Here is a 13,339-nt window from a genome sequence, read left to right on the forward strand (position 1 = left end):
AAAATTATAGGTTTTTTTTAGGTCCAGAAATTCAAATTTAGAGCTAATAATAGAATCTGACTAATCTGAAGCTAGCTCCTGCGGGCTAGGTGGGTTGCCTGTAAGGCTTAAATGCATTTTACCAAACCTAACCTAGAATCTTACTTTTTTAAAGGTTTTTTAATTGAATAAACTGTCTATTCATGAGAACTTTATTTAAGATGATCAATCTAGTCGGGGACTGACCCAGGTTTTACTTAGATACACAGAAAAATGCACTACAACCCTGTAAGCCACCCAGTCCCACATAGCCCGCTGGGGTTGGTCCCCAACTTGCTGGATTATCTAAAATAATGTCCTCATTAATAGACACAGTTTATTCAAGAAAAAAAAAAAAAAAAAAAAAGTAAGTTTCTAGGTTAGGTTAGGTAAAATGCACATAAGCCCTGCGGAAAATCTACCTAACCCGCGGGGGTTAGCTTCAGGTAAGTCTTATTCCAATTGTAGCCTTGAATTTGAGTTTCTTGACCTTAAAAACCTATATTTTTATATATAACAAGATATACAATAGACAATAATGCATTTAACCCCTGCGGGCCACCAACCTAGCCCGCTGGAGCTAGCTTCAGATTACTCTTATGCTAATTCTAGCTCTGAATTTGAGTTAACTGACCTAAAAAACTTATAATTTGTAGGTATGTATGATGGGTAAAATGAACTTAACCCCTGCGGCCACCCACCTAGCCCGCTGGGGTCGGTCCCCGACTTGTTGGATCATCTTAAATAAAATCCTCATTAATAGACACAGTTTATTCAAGAAAAAAAACTGTAAAAATATAAGTAAGTTACTAGGTTAGGTAAGGTAAATGCTCTTAAGCCCTACAGAAAACCAACCTAGCCCTGGGGGGGTTAGCTTCAGGTTAGTCTAATGCTTATTTTAGCTCTGAATTTGAGTTCCTTGACATAAAAAAACCTATAATTTGATATATCACAACATATATATTGGGAAAAATGCACTTAACCCCTGCGGGCCATCTACCTAGCCCCCTGGGCACTATGTGCCCAGAATTCCAAAATAAAACAAAAACTCATAATTCTGTTAATTTTGCTTCAAATTGGGTAAAATCTTTTGGGTTGGGACACTATTTACCCCAAGTTTTGATATCTTTAAAAAAAACGGCGGCAAGATCGCCGCTCCCGCCGTTAACCGCCATTTTCCGCCGGCAAAAAAATAACATTATCTTAAATTATTCCAAATTGCCTAATTCGGCGAGAAATGCAAAAAAAAAAATTTTGGCGGCGGCGGCTGTAAACGGCGGGCCCGCCGTCGTTTTTTTCAAAGATACCAAAAATTGGGGTGATTAGTGACATCCTAAAACGATTTGAGTCTCAAATGATTCCAAATTGCCTAATTCAGCGAGAAATACAATAAAAAAAATATTTTGGTTGTGGTGGAAAACGGTCGTGAACGGCGGTTCCGCCCTGGTTTTTGTTTAAGATACCAAAACTTGGGGTGATTGGTGACACAACCCAAAATATTTTACCCAATTATCTCTAAAACTAAGGGAGTAGCGCCCAAAATAAAATTGCTGGTATGTAGTGTTTCAAGTCACCACATTTTAACTCCCCCCCCCCCCATAAATAAATTATCAATTAAATACTTATATATCAATTGATTTGTTTCAGGGAGGGAGGGGACATTGAGCTGTTTATTACACTAGTCCCCAAAGCTTTATAATAACGTTTTATTATCCATTGGTTTAACGACTTTAGGGGCTTTTACTGAATTTTAATTGTTTTTTTTTCAAATGTTGATTGTCCAAACGTTTAAACCACTAATTGTAATCTACAGAAGGGGTAATTTTGTGTATCATAGTTGGATAAGCTCATCAATTTATCGGCCATTAACTTATCCCTTTAGATCTCTGGGTTTGTTGACATTAATAACTTGAAACAAAGAAACATGTTAATAACATTTTGTAAAATAATTTACTGTAATTTTTATTATAAAATTGATCTGTTATTGCTGCGCTACTTATAGACAAAACAATCCTTGTTTAAAAATAAAAGCGAATACATCACAAATCACCCCAAAAGCACTAAAAACTTTAATCCAAAGGCCTTGCAATCAAAGGATTGATTGTCTGCAATAGGGCCTTTATCAGGAAGGAATGGGACATTGGGCTGTTGATCACTCTAGTCTCCAAAGTTTTATAATAACATTTTCTTGTTTGTTTTTTAAGTGGAGTGTCTTAACTTTTCAACCACTAATTGTAATTTACAAAAAAGGTAAGTTTGTGTATCATTATTGGTAATGTACCTTAATTTATCGGCCATTGTCTTATCCTTTTAGATACCAAGGCCTTCATACTCATAGGCTCTATGTATGTATAATATACATTTATTAACAAATTGGTTTAAATCATTTAGTTTCTTTACAAGTTTGCTTAACTCTTTTATTTCTTTAGAGCGTGTATATGGAGTGGAATAGGTTTTAGTTTTATCAAATTGAAACATTTAAGATGATATTCATTTGATTTAAAAACAATGTTAATTGATTAGAAGCAACAGGTTCGATAACATAGCTTAAATAAATATTCCTAGGGGTGTGCATGGGTGGTCTCCCCCCACCCTCCAGGGGTGGGGGGGAGGGGCAAGGATATCCTTTAGAGACTTTAAGCAATAAGAATAAGGGATTGTATAAAAAAAATTGCATCGGGAACTATAAATATCACGATAAGTTATTTCAATTAGTCTTTATTATGTAAAAATTGCTATAAAATGGGTCCGACCGCACCTACAAAAATGCGAGAAAAAAATTTCAGCTAACAAGGCCGCCAGTGAAACCAACGGGATTCATTCACTGAGTGCCTTGGTTAAACATGTGTAAAGGTCTGATATGCGGCCTCGTTAGCTGAAAAAAGATCAAACTATTTGAAGTTGAGAGTATCATGACAAAATATTATAATTCCTGCCTCTTTAGGGGGGAATGCTTTGACATCAATTTTTTCATAAGTTTTAGAAGTAAACGTATAAAAATTAATTTAAAATCGTATAGTATATTCAATAAGCTTTCAAAAAAGGTATGATATATTACTGTAGCTCTATTTTTGGTAGTTTGACGATAATTTAAAGTTTGCATATAAAATGTAATTTCAATAGTCAGGCTTTATTACAAAATCCTAAATATCTAGGTAGGCTACTTCTAAAGGCTGTAAAATCATAAGTAATTGAAATTTTCACCTCTTGCTTTGGGAATCCTTCTCAAATATGACAAAGATTAGCCTTAAACTATAAAAATGGTCAATATCCAAAATTGCATTTTTTGGAATCTTCGAGTTTTTGCAATGCCTGGGCACATAGTGCTGGGGTCGGTCCTAGACTTGCTGAATCCTCTTAAATAATGTTCATATGAATAGATACAGTGTATTTAAGTTAAAACCCCAAGAAAAAACAATTTAAGGTAAGTTTCCACATCAAAATAGACCAAAAAAAAGCCTAAAAACCCCATTTCCGCAGGGTTTTTCTTACCTAACCTAACCTTAAAATAAATTTTTTTGGATTTTTTTGCCATTTAGATGTAATACCTATAGGACTAGGCTTATATACCAAGTTTGAAGGGTCTAGCTAAATATTTAGACCATTTTGCTCACGGTTCAGAACTTATGTCATTACGCCCCCCCCCCCCTTAATTTTCACTTACATAACTTAAATAAGTTTTTTTTAATGCAACCATCTCGTAATCAATGCGCAAATGGCACTTAGGATCCAAATTTCCAGGGAGTTAGGGAAGTGAAAATAGGCAATTAATTCAACTTAAGAGTTTTTGCTGAAAGGCCATGAAATCCAGATTTATTAAGAAAATTTGAAGAAAATTGTAAAGGGTATGTTAATCAAATTTAGAAAACTATAAAATAAGAAAAAAATTCCAAGAAAGGGGGGAGGGGGGCGTAATGACACAAACTTAATGGCCTAAATATTGAGCTAGACACAGGGTTGGCAGGAAAAGTCCATGGAAGTTAAAACCACATGGTTTTGACCTGTTTTAAACACCAATAAAAGTCAACAAAAAGCCTTAACAAAAGTCCACCTTGAAAAAAATGCTATATTTGCCTCCAAAAAGGTCCTAAATTACTACTTTTTCGTAATAAACTTCTGATTTAAATGCCTGTAAACACAGTATAAAAACATTAGAATTTACAACAAAAAGACTTATTTTTAGAAAGCAACATTATTATTTGAAAAATGTATTTAGGTATGAGAGAAGAAATAGTGAGCTAAGAGGATTTCTTGGTAGTACAGATACTCTACAATTCTCTTAAATGAATGAACGAAAGTACCTAAAAAATTTAGGCTTGCCTCTTAAATTATAAAACTAACAGATACAAATTTCTTAATAAATATGCTACAAAAGAGGGAAGTCATTTTCTAGTAAATCCCGTAAAGGTGTGTGTTATAAGGCCTAAAAATAGTAGTAGAACGATAAGGTGCTCTATATAGTGGTATTCCCTATTGAATAGAACAATAAGGAAATTTTTTTTTTTTTGATAACCGTACCTGGAATATCTATCATAAGAAATTTCTATCAAACGCTTTGTTTGGCTCAAACTGACAAAAATTAAAAAAATATATAATTATAATAATAATGTTTTCTATAGGTACAAGGTAAAGGTTAAGAACAATCTATACCATTAAATAAAGGAAGAAGACATTCTTTACAGGTTGTACGAGCAGTGAACATTAAAATGAAACTTTAACAAATCATTAATACAATGACTTAGTGAAACAAACCAACACAACAAGTTACATACAGACAATTTTGAAAACATTCAGATATACAATCTATATAAGAAGGTAAGAGATTCAAAGTGGAGGTTGCATGTCATATTCTTTCTTTGCTTGTTGTGTAGTATGTCATTTTTAGTTTCAAATCCTATTTTAAAGCCAGAATATTTTTTTTTATAATTAAGATTGACCAAAATATAGTTGAAAAACAAGTTAGTTTTTTGATAATGAAAGTTTAATTTACAGAAAAAAATGTTCTAAAATGTAGTTGTTCGCTGTAGTGAAATTGAAATGAAACAATGCAGTTTGAAACCTTCTACTTCAAAGCAAACAAACATGAAATTCCACAAACATAAAACTAATTTTTGTCACCTTGAATAAATCAACCTGTAAAGAATGGCTTTGTTTAATGGTATAGATTGTTCTTAACCTTTACCTTGTACCTATAGAAAACATTATTATTATAATTATATTTTTTTAATTTTTGTCAGTTTGAGCCAAACAAAGCGTTTGATAGAAATTTCTTATTTTTTTAAGATATTCCAGGTACGGTTAACAAAAAAAAATAAAAAATTTCCCTATTGTTCTATTCAATAGGGAATACAAATATATAGAGCACCTTATCGTTCTACTACTATTTTTAGGCCTTATAACACACACCTTTACGGGATTTACTAGAAAATGACTTCCCTCTTTATCTATGAAATATAAAATAACAATTCAGAAACTAACAAATACTTTTAGCTTAAATTAGGAACAGTGATATTTTGACTTAATAATTTAACATTAATGTCAATAAGTTAATTTTATTATTAAAGAGTCAATCCTAAATTTTATACTAACGTTCACTCATTCAAGAGAATTGTAGAGTATCTGTACTACCAAGAAGTCCTCTCAGCTCACTATTACCTCTCTCTCATACCCAAATACAAAAGATTGGGCCAATACGTTGACATTTACAAATATTATTTCTTTAAAAATTTACTTTTATCAAAAGTCCGGACTTTTCCCGGAATAAACCAATAAAATCCGGATTTTTCCTTGTCCGCGGATTAAACCTACAAAAATCCCGAATTTTGCCAACCCTGCTTAAAACTTAGTATAAAAGCCTAGTCCTATAGGTATTACATCTAAATGGCAAAAAAATCCAAAATTTTTTATTTTTAGGTTAGGTAAGGTAATAAAAACCCTGCGGAAATGGGGTTTTTAGGCTCTTTTTGGTCTATTTTGATGTAGAAACTTACCCTAAAGTGTCTTTTCTTAGGTTTTATCCTTAAATACACTGTGTCTATTCATAAGGACATTATTTAGGATGATTTAGCAAGTCGGGGACCGACCCAAGTTGGTCTAGTGTTTGTTTTACCTCTAAATTTAAATTTGTTAACCTAAAACACCTATAATTTAATATACATATAACAACATATGTATATATAGGGAAAAATGCACTTAACCCCTGCGGGCCACCCACCTAGCCCGCTAGGGTCGGTCTCTGCCTTGCTGGATCATCTTAAATAATGTTTTCATTAATAGACAGTGTATTTGAGAGAGAAAAAACCTAAAAAATATTAAATGTAAGTTTTTAGGTTAGGTTAGGTAAAATGCACTTAAACCTTGCGGGCAACCCAACTAGCCCGCTGGGACTAGCTTCAGATAAGTCTAGTGCTTACTTTAGATCTGAATTTGAGCTCCTTGACCTAAAAAACCTATAATTTAATGTATGACAACACATACTTAAGAAAAATTGCGCTTAAACCCTGCAGGCCACCCACCTAGCCCACTGGGGTCGGTCTCCGACTTGCTGGTTCATCTTAGAAAATGTCCTCATGAATAGAGAATATATTAGAGAAAAAAAAACTTTAAAAAATTTTAAATGTAAGTTTCTAGGTTAGGTTAGGGAAAATGCACTTAAGCCCTGTGGGCAACCCACTTAGCCCGCTTGGGTCGATCCCCGACTTGCTGTATCATCTTAAATAAAGTCCTCATGAATAGACACAGTTTATTCAAGAAAAAAAATCTAAAAATATAAGTAAGTTTCTAAGTTAGGTTAGGTAAAGTGCTCTCAAGCCCTGCAGAAAACCTACTTAGCCCGCAGGGGTTAGCTTCAGGTTAGTCTTATGCTAATTTTTGCTTAGAAATTGAGTTTCTTGACCTAGAAACCTATATTTTGATATATAACAAGATGTTTATTGGAAAAAAGCACTTCACCCCTGCGGGCCACAAACCTAGCCCATAGGGATTAGCACCAGGTTAATCTTATGCTAATTCTAGCTCTGAATTTGAGTTTTTTGATCTAAAAAACCTATAATTTGATGCATCACAACATATATTTTGGGAAAAATGCTCTTAACCCCTGAGGGCTACCCACCTAGCCCGCTTTGGTCGGTCCCCGACTTGCTAAATCATCCTAAATAATGTCCTTATGAATAGACACAGTGTATTTAAGGATAAAACCTAAGAAAAAACACTTTAAGGTAAGTTTCTACATCAAAAAAGACCAAAAAAAAGCCTAAAAACCCCATTTCCGCAGGGTTTTAGTTAAAAAATCAGAACTTCTATGATATTACCTTGTTGACAAACTGAGAAGCTAACATTTTACAATATCTTCTTGGATTTTTACTTGTAACGTGATGGATGGCCCATACAGCCCATAATTGGACAGATTTTTCCTAAAAACACTTAGTTTTGATTTATAGGCAATACGTGTAGCAACTATGATAGGTCAGAAAATTTAAGACTAAGTAAAAAAAAATATGAAAGAATCTAGTTTTTTTTAGTTTTAGAAAAATAAATTATAAGTTTAAGCGAATTTATATGGTGCATTATTTGCCAAGTGTACCACTTTTCTGCACTACCTCTCCGATTTTGTTAATACTCTATATTTTGGTCCGTTGGGTAATTCAAGGATGCTGGATGGCCAAAAAAAAGTTTCAGAGTCCCTGGATGTCTAGATATCTAGCTATCTATGAAAGTGGGTAACAAAAATTTTATAAACACCAATTTTTTCACAATTTTAAAAATTAATTTTTTCATCAATCCTACATCCAACCTATACATTTTATACACCAAAATGATCGTTTATTCATGTAAAAAGTGCACATAAAGCTATTTGGTGTCCAACAAAAAGTGTATTTTGGATATCTAGCGTAATACCCAAAATACCTGTCCGAAAAAAAATCATTTTTTTTTTGCTTAAATCCTGTGTTTTATCTGTGGGCATGTGTGGTATATAACGGTTCGGAGGACCCGGGACTATAAGGTTGTCAAATTTCACTTTTGGACACCCTGTAAATGTGATTTTTGTGTCTGTAGAGCTAAAACTTGGTCCAAATTGGATAATTTTTTCAAATTACTACTCTAATATGTGTCTTAGTATGTTTGGCCATAGTGTTTTCTGACCAGATCAATATTTTCCTATTATTTGGACACCCTGTATTTAAAAAAAAGAGAAATTTTTTTTATTTTTTTTTTTACTTTTAAGTTACTTAAAACTGTCATATAGATACAGATTTTGACTAATAACAATAATGTTTGCCTATTTTACAAATTTTTACACTTTTGGGACACCCTGTGCATGTTTTTGAAAAATGATGTTTTTTACCCATTTTTTGGGGGAAGGAGTCGTTTTAGGGCCATAGACTATTTCTTCATTTTTGTAGAGTTATTCTAGACCCATCATTTGTTATTTATGCAAAAACCGAACCGTTTTGCCGTTATTCACCGCCAAAGGCGGAATTTTTTACGTTTTTGCCGTTCCTGAGGTTCTAATGAGCATTTGTGATATGAAGACGTTGATTAATCAAGATAACTGTGAAATACTTTTATTTAGGCATTTTAATTTACTAAATTTCATGTGAAGTAAAATTTTTTGTACATCCAACCGAATTTTGTCAAAAGGAGTTTCAAATGCACATGAAACCATTACAGATTTCATTTTGGGACTTTCCTTGTAGGGGTTTTGGAGCAAAAGAACCACAAAATACTAAAAATATTAGTTCTGAGCTTATTTTTAAAGACATCAACCTGATTTTTAAAATTAATACTTCTTTAACATAGCCAAACTAAGAAACCATTACAGATTTCATTTTCGGACTTTCCTTCTAGGGTCTACTGGAGCAAAAGACCCCCAAAACACTAAAAATATTGGGACTTTCCTTCTAGGGGCTTGTGGAGCAAAAGAACCACAAAACACTAAAAATATTAGTTCTGACCTTATTTTTAAAGATATCAACCTGATTTTTTTAAGAACACTTTTTTAACATAACCGAACTTGGTAACTTTTACAGATTTCATTTAGGGACTATCCTTCTAGAAGCTAGTGGGGTATAAGACCCCCAAAAAGTATTATGTAAAAAAAATCAGGTTGATATATTTAAAGATAAGCTCAGAACTCGCTTTTAGTGTTTTTGGGGGTCTTTTGCTCCACAAATCACAAGAATGAAAGTCCCAAAATGAAATCTGTAATGGTTTGTTGACTCGGTTATGTTAAAAAAGTATTATTTTTAAAAAATCAGGTTGATATCTGTAAAATAAGCTCAGAACTCTTATTTTTAGTGTTTTGGGGGTCTTTTGCTCCACAAGCCCCTAGAAGGAAAGTCCCAAATGAAATCTGTAATAATTCGTTGATTCGGTTATGTTAAAAAAGTATTATTTAAAAAAATCAGGTTGATATCTTTTAAAATAAGCTTAGAACTCATATTTTTAGTGTTTTAGGGGGATCTTTTGCTCCACAAGCCCCTAGAAGGAAAATCCCAATATGAAATCTGTAATGGTTCGTTGATTCGGTTATGTTAAAAAAGTGTTATTTAAAAAAATCAGGTTGATATCTTTAAAAATAAGCTCAGAACTCATATTTTTAGTGTTTGGGGGGTTTTTGTGCTCCACAAGCCCCAAGAAGGAAAGTCCCAAAATGAAATCTGTAATGGTTCGTTATTTCAGTTATGTTAAAAAATTATTATTTTAAAAAAATCAGGTTGATATCTTTAAAAATAAGCTCAGAACTCATATTTTTAGTGTTTGGGGGGTTTTTGTGCTCCACAAGACCCAAGAAGGAAAGTCCCAAAATGAAATCTGTAATGGTTCGTTGATTCAGTTATGCTAAAAGAGTATTATTTTTTAAAAATCAGGTTGATATCTTTAAAAATAAGTTCAGAACTCATATTTTTAGCGTTTGGGGGGTTTTTGTGCTCCACAAGCCCCAAGAAGGAGCGTGCCGAAATTCATTTTCAAAGTTTTATGTGTACATCCAGTCATATAAGAGAGCCTACAAAAAGAATAAAGTAGATATCTATAAAAACAAGCCGACACGGCCCTCCCAGACTTTTATACTGAATTTCATTTCCTATAACTCACTGGTGTCCTGGATAGGAAACAGGTTTTTGCTGAGTTACGTATGACAAGACCTATATTTCTATGACCGGGCGTGTATGACGGTTCAGCACATAACTTTCATTAAATCACAGCTGATCATTTTTGTGGATTTTTTTGAAAATTACTTTTTTACCCAGATTTTCATAGTTTTTCCCCAAAAAATCACAATGTTCTCATATTTACAGCTTAGTTAATCTAAATTTATTCAAAGAAAAGTATAATAGATGACAGCTGACTATGTTATTATACATAACAAGATCTTTCAGAATCAATTAACTAATCTAAGATTTGTAGTCTAGAAGTTGGGTAAAACTTATTTGGAGTTGTTATTTGAATTAATGTCTAAACAGTTAAACAAAACTTAAGTTTGTTTTGGTAGTCAACCCTAAAAAATTACTCACTTGTTAAGTCCCTCATGCATGCCTCATGAATTGTTATAGCATAGTTCCTGGCTGCAATAAGATGGTCTTCTGAGGTTCCACCAATGAAGTTTAAACTAACATGCTTCAGAATCAGCAATGATTCTGTATAAAGTTTTCTTGTAATATTAACAAGCTATCTTGCTTAATATTGGTTCTTTGCTGACTTGATGTCTAAATAGTTCCTGTGTTATTGTTTGTTCCTGCTCATCATCATTGGAAACAGTTGGTTCAGTATTGTGGCTGCTTTTAAAGGTTTTGATGGGTTGAGGCTGCAGTTGAAATGAAGGTGGTTGAATGCTTTAGGAATGCTTAGTTTACTTAATGGGTTACATGGTTACTTTAACAGTAGATACAACGTTATTATATAATCACATAACAATAGTTAATCACAAATAGATTATCACAGATAGGCTAGTATTGTCCATATATGGGAGTATATAGATAATATTAGGCCTAAAATAAATAAAAATAGCATTAAAACTGCCTACGAGCTAGTCATATTGATTATGTCTTATGCCCTGAGATGTGAAAGATAATTATGCTTAATAATCATTCTAGTCCAGATTAATATTCTTATATTGAGTAAAAATATAGGGGTTAATGCATAAATTGAATTAGATGCGAAGCATTTCTATAAATTCCATGTCCGTACGTTCAAATCTTTTGAAACTTAGATGTTGCACATCCACCTTAACAAGATGGTCAATATAGAAAAGATTGTCACATGTAACACCTAAGAACTTAGGATGTCTGACTTATGGCACTGTTTCAACAATGACTACAGTGCCTGCTTCATTCAAAAAGGTGGTAAAGACTATTGTAGATGATTTGGTTGGAGAAATGAATGGGTTCTTGACATAAGGATAAATAAGGGGACTTATGCTGTTGGAGTTGTCAGCAGAGGAAATTAGATGTAATTAGAGTGAGGTGTTGGCATTTATGAAATTTACAGTTTGAATAGTAAATGGTATAGGAACCCTCCTTGTAGGTCAGCATGTTTAGCAGATTTGTATGCATATTTAGATCCTCTGATAACAACAAATTGTTAAAACGTTACATGTACTCATTCAAGTCTAGTGCATTAATATTATGCAGTAGAGCCTCATTGTTTATAGTGTCAAAAGCCTTTGAAAGATAAATTGCAACTTGCACTGCTCCGATAACTGGTTTCTTATTGTTTAGGCTGTTGTTGATTAAGGTTTTAATACTCTGTAAGGCAGTGGTGGTGAACCTGCCTGTGTGAAAGCCATAATGTTGGTCTGCAAGTTAAACAGCATCATCAGGTAGGGACGAATCATGCAGGCAGGATAAAGAAGTGAGACAGGGCAGTAGCTGGAACCCTAATTATCAAGTTTTCCTGGTTTCAGTAATGAAATAATTTACCAGTCCTCCATATGCTTGGTGTCTAGAAGTGATTTACTTGTCAATACTACAATAAAAACATTGTACAAAATCATTGCTGATTCTGATTTGTTTAAACTTTTTTGGTGGAACCTGAGAGGAACCTTGTATCACATCCAGGATCTATGTTTTACCTACAAATCTTTATAGTCAATTGAGGTTATTGATCTTGTTATAGCTGTCATCTATTATACTTTTTTGCATGAATTTAGAATAACTAAGCTAGAAATGTGAGAATATTGTGATCATTTTGGGGAAAAACTATGAAAATATGGATAAAAAAGTAATTTTCAAAAAAATCCACAAAAATGATCAGCTGTGATTTAATGAAAGTTATGTGCTGAACCATCAAACACGCCGGTCATAGAAATATAGGTCTTGTCATACGTAACTCAAAATAAACCTGTTTCCTATTCAGGACACCGGTGAACTGTACAAACTTCCCCCCCCCCTTATTCACTTCATTTTCTTGTTTTAACAATTGAAATCCATCTCGACGAAAAACGGTTAGCTGCACAAAATATTTGACTTAATATGAAAGAAGGTGTATCAACTTTTTTTTATAGCTAGCCGGTTCTTTTAGTAAGTAGTAGATGTAAAATTTTTCATAGAATTCAGATATGCAATCGGTTTTTTTGTAGACCTCTTATTTTTTAAGTAATTTAAGTTTTAAAAAAAAATAATTAAGTCGGTTTTAAGGTACTAAAACGCAACAAAATAAAAGAAGAAAATGGCCAGTAAGAACAAAAATAATAAGATCTTTAATTTGACACCTTACTTTTAAAATTCTGTTGAGTAATTATTGAAAAAATCTATTTTTTTAACCTCGGTTTAATAAAAACTTTAGACCTAAATATTTTCTCAAACAGACATAAAAAACATGGGTTCATATATACCTTTAGAATCAGAAAAATATTACGAATCCATTGTAAGCAAAATTGAAAAAAAGTAAAAAAATAAAAAAAATAAAAAATGGCCAATTGTATTTTTTGTTATGGCAACACTATCGTCTTCCCTTTTTTACCCCCTCTTTACCCCCTCTATACCCCCTTCCCATTTTTATACTCAATTCAAGAATTAAGATGTTGCCTGTACAATATAATATGATATTTTCAAATAATTCCTTTTATTGTAGTTTATATACTATATTGTAAACTTTTTTTTTCAATTTTGCTTACAATGGATTCGTAATATTTTTCTGATTCTAAAGGTATATATGAACCCATATTTTTTTACTTGTGAAATGATAAAATTGAGTTAAAAGTTTTTATTCTCGTGGGTTTAAAAAAAATCGATTTTTTCAATAATTACCTGACAGAATTGAAAAAGTAAGGTGTCAAATTAAAGATCTTACTATTTTTGTTCATAATGGCCATTTTCTTTCT

At 32.6% G+C, this 13,339-nt stretch overlaps 1 protein-coding gene across 7 annotated transcripts in view; it reads right to left on the reverse strand.

Annotated features, from left to right (window-relative positions):
- The window catches only part of LOC145318072 (protein zyg-11 homolog), a 47,370-nt gene that overhangs the window by 7,104 nt on the left and 26,927 nt on the right, over positions 1-13,339 (reverse strand). For 5 of the 7 annotated variants that reach the window (XR_013879211.1, XR_013879212.1, XM_080159410.1 and 2 more), the window contains one exon: positions 7,329-7,430. The exons of the other annotated variants lie outside the window; for them this stretch is intronic. Coding sequence is in view for 3 of the 5 variants with exons in the window: in XM_080159410.1 (XP_080015536.1) it covers positions 7,329-7,430 (102 nt within the window). In the remaining 2 variants the exon portion in view is untranslated. The remainder of the gene's footprint in view (positions 1-7,328; positions 7,431-13,339) is intronic. 7 annotated transcript variants of the gene reach the window in all.

Source organism: Acartia tonsa, chromosome 4, assembly GCF_053477335.1.
Source record: "Acartia tonsa isolate MP-2025a chromosome 4, ASM5347733v1, whole genome shotgun sequence".
Classification (NCBI taxonomy): Eukaryota; Metazoa; Arthropoda; class Copepoda; order Calanoida; family Acartiidae; genus Acartia; species Acartia tonsa.